This window comes from Rhodamnia argentea, chromosome 8 (genome assembly GCF_020921035.1).
Source record: "Rhodamnia argentea isolate NSW1041297 chromosome 8, ASM2092103v1, whole genome shotgun sequence".
NCBI classification, from domain to species: domain Eukaryota; kingdom Viridiplantae; phylum Streptophyta; class Magnoliopsida; order Myrtales; family Myrtaceae; genus Rhodamnia; species Rhodamnia argentea.
This window is the reverse complement of record NC_063157.1, coordinates 26,079,532-26,088,928: the sequence shown is the minus strand read 5'-3', so window position 1 is coordinate 26,088,928 and position 9,397 is coordinate 26,079,532. Positions and strand designations below refer to the sequence as shown.

General features: G+C 39.8%; 1 protein-coding gene across 1 annotated transcript; it reads left to right on the top strand.

Moving 5' to 3' along the window:
- Positions 1-661: 661 nt before the first annotated feature.
- LOC115738288 (zinc transporter ZTP29) lies at positions 662-7,387 on the top strand. The gene is made up of 12 exons (XM_030670876.2): positions 662-1,133; positions 1,760-1,818; positions 2,070-2,162; positions 2,293-2,382; positions 2,466-2,547; positions 3,490-3,545; positions 4,202-4,258; positions 4,739-4,779; positions 4,955-5,022; positions 5,574-5,630; positions 5,735-5,852; positions 6,799-7,387. Exons 1-12 carry the CDS (start codon positions 1,070-1,072, stop codon positions 6,842-6,844), a joined length of 831 nt encoding a protein of 276 aa, XP_030526736.1. The 5' UTR covers positions 662-1,069; the 3' UTR covers positions 6,845-7,387.
- The last annotated feature ends 2,010 nt before the right edge of the window (positions 7,388-9,397 follow it).

Genomic DNA, 9,397 nt, shown 5'->3' with positions numbered 1-9,397 from the left:
TTTAGAGTTTCTACCCGCTGTTTGTCGTAAGCATATTAATTTGAGATTTTTTATGGTATTAACCTAATTTAATGAATGGTAATTTTGTTACGGATGTATCAGCTTAGAGCTTTTCGTGGTTAAAAAAATTAGTTTAGGGTAAATTTATCATGAGTGCATTAGTTTAGGGTTTTTTACGGTAAAAAAAATAATTTGGGGTAAATTTATCATGAATGTGCCGGTTTGGAATTTCTCATGATAAAAAATAATAATTTGGGATAAATTTATCACATGTGTACCAATTTGGCGTAATCAAGTCACTCCATTAATTTCATGCAACCGAACAAATGAAAAATGTCAATAAATTTTAGAACTTGATTACAGTTTCTGAAAATTTTGAAACTTAATTATATTTTCGTTTTTAAAATTTAATTATACTTTTTTAAGGTTTGAGATTTAAATTGTATCTTCGCAATAAACTTTAAAACTATTAGTATATCGATGGACTGAGTACTTCCATAGGCAGAAGAGATTGTGCTTTTTATGATAAAGCTTAGCCTTTTAATTAAGACTGACTTGATCACTTCAAATCTTTATTTGAAATAAAGTTTTTGCCTTTCGGTTAGAAAATGACCCAAAATTCAGACAATTAATGGGAAATTTTTCCTGGAACGGAAGGTTAGGTGCATTTCGTATGTTCGATTGCAACGCCATTTCTCGTACCGCTCGCTCCACCCCCAACCCCTCTGTCTGACGGTCTCCCTCTCTTCCTCTGCACCGATTCTCTCTCTCTCTCTCTCGCTGTGCCTTTCGTATGCTCCATTGCAACTGCTCGCTTTAGTCCGACCTCTCTCTTTCTTTCACTGCACACATTCTCTCTCTCTCTCTCTCTCTCTCTCTCGAGCATTGCGTGAATCCTTCTCAGTTTCCAATCTTTTTCTAACTCTCAACTCTAAAACCCCACCAAGAAAAGACTGTTGCTTGCTACGTATCGAGTTTGGAATCTCCCACTTCGTCGCCTCCGATTTATTTTGAGGATCGAACTCGAACTTGGGCTAGTCTTTGTTTTGCCAATCGTTCAAGCAGCTCCATGGATTCTCAGGTGTTGGTGGCTCTTGCGCTTTCGCTCGTGGGTGGACTGAGCACTTCCTTAGGTGAGTTGATGCTGATTCTTGCTCGCCTCCACTCGTCCAAGTACAACATTTCTTGCATCGTTGGGTGGTCTTGACTTTCTATTGCCTGGTCTGTCTTTAGGTTGCAATCTTGCTTCGTTTCCTTGGTAATGGCAATTCGATTCATGTCTTTGGGGGTGATTTACCTGATTTGATGCATCTTATTTGGGTAGTGGTAAGCAATTTTAATGAAATGATTATATGGGGATAAAAGCAATGCTTCCGAGCCTACCCGCATTATCCTCTTTAGTTCTTCAGTAAAGTATTGTGCTGTCTGCTTCTGTGCTTACAAAGATTGAAGAGAGCATGTAATGAGGTATTATCATTACCTTTTCTCTCATAAAGCAGCATCAGAATAGAGCTGACCCTACCTATTCTTTTTTCCTTCCCTTTGTGATCAATTTGACTATGAACACCTGAGGGATATGCTTTTAAAATGATTGAATCAAGGATAGAGAGTCCAGATATGCTAGGCGCATGATAATTCTTGTTCAGCTGGTAGTATTCGTTGATTTGGTCTGCTTATTATATGGTGATTCAGCAAATTGCAATGCTGATTCCATACCATATTTATGTAGTTTAATTCTGGGTTCTGGAATTTGGAACAGGGGCACTATTTGTTATTCTCAACCCGGCTCCAAATTTGAAGATGCTTGGTCTTTTACAGGTGACACTCCAAGACAGTCCTTTTGAAAGTTCTCTGTTTTTCTCGTGACACCAGCCATTCAATTTGGTGCTTGCTGGGCAAATTCAACTGACCTCGCATTTTTAACTTAGATTCCATCTTTTACATCAAGCGTTCATGTTTTTGTCATAACATCTGTTTGCTGAGCTTGGGTCTTGTATGATTGATTCAAGGGCAACAACCTCGGCTTATTTTAAGTATGGTGGCATTAACCCAAAGATGGCATATCACAGGGTTTCGCTGCAGGCCTTATGCTGAGTATATCATTCCTAGATTTGGCGCACAATGCTATTAACTCAGTTGGCTTTCTGAAAGGGAACCTTTGGGTAAGCATTAGTCATCCTGCTCATCAAGTTTACACAGATGACTTAACAAAGAAAATATGAGCCAATGAGTTATCCACCCGTTTGATCATGTTAATATTGATGATCAATGTCCAGTTTCTTGGTAATGCAGTTTTTTGCAGGTGTCATGTTTTTCGCTTTTGTGGTTAATTTTATCCCAGAACCAACGATTGCCCCCAGTTCTGAATCAAAAAATAAGAAGGTGCGACAGTCATTTCTTTTGCTTACTTATATGCCTAAATAATAAGATGCATGCTGATTCTCTTATGATGTACTTAAGAACAGCATACTGGGGATGAAGGGGGAAAGGATGTGATGAAGAAGCATCAGCGCCAGGTTCTGTTTAGCGGGATCATTACAGCAGTAGGTATGACTTTTCTGTGTTCTTTGTGTAGCTTATTTCAAGAAAATCATTTTTTCTTTTTAAAGTCTTCCATGTGGTGATTTATTGTTCAAGTCTATATCTCGTCACTGTAATAGCCACTTCACCCCTCTATCTGCAAGTTTGATACACTAGCATCTACTTTACTGGGAAGGAAGATGATTCTTGTCGTTGTTCTTTTCTTTAGCGATAAGTTGATATTCGGGATGGGCTATAGCTCGTTCAGTAGGGCCACTGCCCCCACTTTAATTCTGATGTTCAATTTAATATATGTTATCTTCTGATGAGGATACTAATTCATCTGTAGGGTCTTAGCTTTCACCCCCTAAAGTGGTTTGATAGTTAAAACTGGTCTTGTGTTGCATTCAAAGATAATCCGACTCAAAGCAATATTGTTTTGCCTTGTTGCTTTTAGCAACTTCATTAGTAACTACAAGACAGCTCTTTTAATTTAATGTGGTTCTCAAAGCAAAGAATAGACAAGTTTCATTTCATTTGGTGTTGTTTCGAATATCTCCACTCGCGCTGCTTTGACCCTGTTTGATATGCAGTTTGTGGGATTTGCATATTTGTCAATGCATGCTTTGTGTGGCAGAGAACGGTAACTAATTGTCAGTTGCACTTGGACATGTTTAATGTTGGCTAATCTAGCTAAAGTCGAAGTAGTAAAATAAAATTGTCTTCCAGGTATCTGGTGAATCTTAGCTACGGGTCTGTAACGTTTTTCATATATGCTGCTAATATATGGCAGTTAATAGTGAGCGCTTGGTCATTGTCTCAGATATATTATTCTCCAGTATGTCAAATTTGGCAATCAGAAAGTTATCATCTTGAGGAGATACTCTTGATGCAGCCGTTGGTTGAAAGAGTTGATTCCGGATCAAAATTTTGTGCCCACAGTTATTGTTGACGACAATTGTCTTGTAGGGATTAGCTTGCATAATTTTCCAGAGGGAATGGCTGTCTTCCTTGGATCCATGAAGGTAATTGAGCCGCCTCTCATCCTATAACTCATAGGATTACTATTAAACCAACATATGGATACTGATAATTTGTCCTGGAGCAATACTCATAATGTTTTATTTCTGTTCACTTTAAAGCCTTTTTTTTTCACTTTCGTATGCTTGTGCTTGCTGTGATGGAAAACTGTCGATGCTACAATCCTTTGCTTTATTTTTGTTGAAACCTTGCTTTTAGAATTGTATTTTTGAAGAATCACTATGATTTAGGTTCTGTTTCAGAAAATCTGGTGATTTATCTCAATGATGTAGTTGAGGCCAAAGGAGCCGTAGTTCTAGTCGTTTCTCTGTGTAAAACACTCCAGTTCCAGATAAGGGGTTCAGTATTCTCAAATTACTGCCGCCTACTCAGTACTTTTCAACTCCATTGGATGCTTTTGGAAATGATTGAATGATAGTTATGGTATTAATTGCTTTGGCACTCTTTTATACATCTACTGTAGATTGAACTCCTTTCAAAGAGTGATTAATTAGTTCATCAAATAATTTCAGACGATTAGCAGAACTTTTTCTGCATTATCTTGCTTCAGATTAAGTTGGTATATTGAAGTCCTGAAATGACAAGATTTGTGCATAGATGCTGCAGAAGTCTATTCACTGGCTAAATGTGCCTTTTGTAGGGCCTTCGTGTCGGGCTTAACTTGGCATTGGCCATTGCTTTGCATAACATACCAGAGGTATATTTTTCAGATGCAGTAGCTATTTCCCTTGTTTATCTTGGCACTTTTGCTTTGTCATAGTATCTTCAGTTCCAGCTTTCAATCATACTTTGTTTATCTGGGCACTTTTGCTTTGTCATGGTATCTTCAGTTCCAGCTTTCAATCATACTTCCTGCAGTCACTCTATTTAAACTGAATATCTAGTTGGCATCACGTCGCATTATGGCACTGCCTTTGCATGTTTCTCTTTTATATGGGTACTTTGTTTCTGCATGCAATTAAAACCATTTGAACTCATATGTGGCCATTTTTTTTTTCATGTGATTGTGTAGAATTCTATGCCAAGCTATTATCTTTCTTTGAAGAAAGCTGTCAGTGCCAATGGAAGTATATATGTGTTATACATATGAGATAGAAGTAAATTGCCTTGTTATCTGAACATCATGTGATAGGTCGGTGCTCTTTAGAATGTCCTAACTTTACAGTTTCTCATATAGGGCGTCGCTGTGGCATTGCCCGTATATTTTGCTACACAAAGGTGAGAAGTTGTTCAGGCACCTTTTAGTCCAATGTTTCTCTTCATATGTTCCTTTTCTTATGCACCATTTACTTGATATGCTTTCTCCAGTCTCCTGATCTAATTTTCGTGATATATCTATTTGTTAATTCATTTATCGATGCTGAATGAATGTCTGATCTCCTATATGTCTCAGCAAATGGCAGGCATTCAAACTTTCAACACTTTCTGGTCTTGCTGAACCTCTTGGTGTAATTATTGTAGGTAGGCCAACTCTCCTGTTATCTTAACTTTTCCTGAGAGGAATAAGTTTGCTTGAGTAAGAGGAGATTTCTAATCCATATCAGGCAATATAGAGGTTTCACGAATGACAAAGTAGTTCTAGTTATCACTCTCTGGAAAATTTTCCCTCAGACAATTAAACTGAGGTTCCACTCGTGCATTGGCAAGGAGAGACTTTAATGCTTTCTGGTCTTGCTGTACCTCTTGGTGTAGTTGTTCCAGGTAGGCCAACTTATTCCTGTTATCCTAACTTCTCTGAGAGGAATAAGTTTGCTTGGAGTAAGAGGATATTTCTAATCCACATCAGACATTATAGAGGTTTCATGAATGGCAAAGCAATTGCAGTTATCACTCCCCTAGAAAATTTTCCCTCAAGACAATTAAACTGAGGTTCCACTCATGCCTTGGCAAAGAAGAGACTTAGATGTTTGTGTTTTCTGCTGGGTTTAAGTTTTAAATCGAGAAATTTGTTGTCTTTATGCTTTCAACTTCTTAACTTTTGTTTTTATTTTGATAAGGCTCCTATTTTGCAGCCTATCTATTTCCAAGCAGCTTGAGTCCTGAAATCCTTGAGGGCCTGCTGGGTGCAGGTTTGTAATTGCTGGCAGTGCCTCAGTATATGGATTCACAGTAAACTTTTGGGTTCTGATATTTCTCATTGTGCTCATTTTTCATTTCTGATTGCACTTTACAGTTGGTGGAGTGATGGCTTTTCTTACCTTGCATGAAATGCTGCCGCTTGCATTTGATTATGCCGGACAGAAGCAGGCCGTGAAAGCTGTGTTTTTGGGGATGGCCTTCATGTCAGCTAGGTATTTGGGTTTCGAGATAACTTTTATCATAGACCTGTGCGATCTTCCTGTAGTCACTTTAACTGTTACCTTGCATAATTGAAATGGCTAGTACATCCTAGGTCCTTCTCAAAAGGAAGACAGAAGATGCAAACTTGGCCCTATTTGCGTGTGATAGTTGACATGGTGAAGTTATGCCTACTTTCCTTTAGGTACTGTGATGAATGTCATACATAATATCTAACCGCTAATATATAGGTCCCAAGTGAACAAGACGGTAAAGTTACGGTTTATTAAGTGGAAGACCTTAAATTCAATATAGGTTAGACAATGCCAAATGGACCCGTGGGCCCGTTGACCGGCCCGTTGACCGGGCCCACGGTTCCAACCCGGAACCGGAACCGGCCCTCAAGGGCCGGTTCCGGTTCGTAAATTGTTGGAACCGGCCCGGTTTAAAAAAAAAAAAAAAAAGGGAATAGGTTTGATAAAAAGAGTAATTGGGCTTTGGAACCGGCGGTTCCGAACCGGAACCGGAACCGGCCCGGAACCGGCGGTTCCAAACCCGGAACCGGAACCGGCTCTTCAAGGGCCGGTTCCGGTTCCACCTTTTTGGAACCGGAACCGCCGGTTCCCGAACCGGAACCGGCCCGAACCGGCGGTTCCAAACCCGGAACCGAAACCGGCTCTTCAAGGGCCGGTTCCGGTTCCACCTTTTTTTGGAACCGGAACCGCCGGTTCCTGAACCGGAACCGGCGGTTCCGTCGAACCGGCCCCCTCTAATATAGGTAGCTCTCAGGTGCTTTTGACTAGTTGCCTTGTATATAGGGTTATCTCAGGCAATAGTGCAATCTGTGCACTCTATTTCACCTTTTGGACTTTGGGCTTGTCAGCTTGAAGTTTGTTGATCCTCTGAAGAGTTTGGTTTTTGGCTGTGCGCATTCCTCATGCATCTTCTTTCTGCTTTCAGCTTATATTTTCTGGAAATCAGCTTACCTAAGGAGATGAGCTTATAGAGGATCCTAATCAAACCCTTGGATGTTGCTGTTAATTATCAGTTTGACATCATAGGGCCATGTAACAATGCCTGCTGTATCATAGAGACAGAGATCCACCCGACAACTTAGAGGATCTAGTAGCTAACTTTGTAGTTTCTCTATTGTCATGTGACTTGTGCCGAAAGCTGAAGCTATATACACAGTCTATATATGCTTCTCTGTATCAGAAGGAAAGGGGTTGGTGGTGTTGGAGGGGGAGATGAGCTTACCATCATACATTCATCTTCTTTGGAGAACTTTTCTCTTTTCCGTTCGCTTAAATACCAAGCTGATCCCGCCACACCACAGAAGCAATATTTCATTTTACTGCTTTCCATTTGTAATGAATTGCGTCTCTTTTGCCTGCAGTCAGGTTGAATTCTTTTAGGAATTCCCTCGCATTACATCGAACGTAAACTTTTTGTGGGATGATCCGATCTCAACTTTGGAAAGGCATTATAATGTTGCCTCGCCTTTGGTCTCTAACTGAATCTTAAATTGCTTGCCCCTGCATAAACGTTATTTCGGCTTTCTCGCTGTCGGCTTAGTCGCCCCAGTCCGCATGCTAAAGCAATTGAAGGTTTCGAGTGAACCTGGTGCATGAACCCGATCGGTACCAAGTGTTGGGTCTAATGTGGACCCATGCGATCCGCTTATTGATATGCTCTAGGCTTGTGTGCACCAAGAGCATGCTAGTATAGTCCGTAAATGTTTCTATCTATCAGTCACAAGAAAAGCAGAAAAACCCAGCTTTCTTCACAAGGGAAAGAAGGTGTTGCTTTTGATTGGATTCATGCATTGAATATGATTTGAGTGAATAAGGTTGGAGATAATTAGGAGGAGAGAATAAAGAGGCCTACACTAGAAAAAGCAAAAGTAGAAAGGAGTTTGTCAATGGCTTCAAAAGGAGAAAACAGAAATTTTTTCCTTTATAAACTTTCTTGGAAAGAGTGAGGAGCAATCATTTTGCACTTTAAATAGCTCTAAAATCCCTCTCTACAGAAAACTTCAAAGGATGGGATTGACGAGTCTCTCTGCCCTCCATTGGTAGCTATACAGAACGGCAATTTACCCAGAGCAAAAGGGTATCTGGAGAGCAATGGATTTTGGATATGACTGCTTCCCATGAAGTTCACAAAAGTTTCAGTCTTTTTATGATTTTTATTAGAAATTTCATAAAAGGTTCCAAATCATTCCTCACTTTCTTGAATAATTCGAACGTTAAAATCTTTGCTCTTTGTATGTTTAAAATTTCATTTGTGCATTCCACACAACTATACCACTATGCCCTTTTGCCGATGTAAACAATGGAAGAGAAACGAATAAACTCCGCGTAAGGTTAAGGGTGAGCAAGAGAACCAAACTTGTGAACCTCCCGGGTTCTGTAGGCTCCTAACTCTTAAGAGAGATCTCGTTGAACTCGTTGAAATGGCAAAGATCCGATAGTTTGAAGGAGTAATGGGTTGTATATAGTAGTTACAATTTCAAACTTTTAGAATCTACAGTCCTGTGCGGCGACGAGTCCGTCCAGGCTTACTCTCAAAGTTGGCTACGTTAGGATTTAGCACACAATCACAACAAAATAAAGCGTAAACTAAGAAAGAGAAATCGAGACACGATACTTTATCTTGGTTCACCCTTGAACTAGGGCTATGTTCAGTAAATGACTCCACTATAATTAACATATTGCACCTCTTGTTACATCACTCAATTACAAGCGAATATATATATATATATATAGCAGTAGTTATTCATGAGTTCAAGCCCAAACTACTAATGAAAAATTATGGGTTCAAACTATAAAAAACTTTCTGGTGTCCAAGGGATGCTTTTCCATTGAGACCCCCTCCGAGGCGGCTTTCCTGGACCCCTATCTGCTTAGCGTGAAGCAGGACCCACGTGTCTTTCGGTCGATGGGGAGTATGAATCATACCCTCAACAGGTTTGATGAGTTTGGGAAATTACTCTGTTTCGAAAAGTCTAACCTCCCATCTTTTGGCCAAGTGCGAGAATTTATGCGCAAGTTAGACGGGCCTCTCTACTCTAGACTTATATCGTTGACGGATTTTCGGGTTTTCTAAAAAGCATCACGTGACCATCCGTTCGATTAATCACTTGGTGTCGGGGTTTTGTGACATATAACGATGGGTCAATAATGGATTCCTTCATTTCATTCTCTCGTGATGAAGACCAATGTCGGTGTTGTCCATTGAAAAGGGGGGGAAAAAAGAGAGCAAACAGATACAGTTGGAGTCTATTATTAATCAAGTTGTGTCTCCACAATAATTGCTCATAATCTCTAAAATTTTTCAACCCCTTTTTCCGATTTTTGTCGAAAGAGGGTGTGTCCAAAAGGAGGTTTTTTGTCCTCTCTTTTTGTAGTGTCTTGAATTTTATTTCTCTTCGGCTTCGACTTTTGAGCACCCCACTTTTTATCCTTTCATGCTATTGAAAAAAGAAGGGAGTGATTGAGCCCAAAGACTCTTTGCAAAGCTAATCCCACAAGATCAATTTTGTGTCCATTGCTAAGAT

Bases quoted from the DNA above. Each gene is read 5' to 3' on its own strand.
- LOC115738288 (XM_030670876.2), top strand. From the start codon at position 1,070: ATGGATTCTCAGGTGTTGGTGGCTCTTGCGCTTTCGCTCGTGGGTGGA. The intron at 1,134-1,759 runs GTGAGTTGATGC...AATTTGGAACAG, and splicing joins TGGACTGAGCACTTCCTTAG to GGGCACTATTTGTTATTCTC. The intron at 5,853-6,798 runs GTATTTGGGTTT...TTCTGCTTTCAG, and splicing joins ATGGCCTTCATGTCAGCTAG to CTTATATTTTCTGGAAATCA.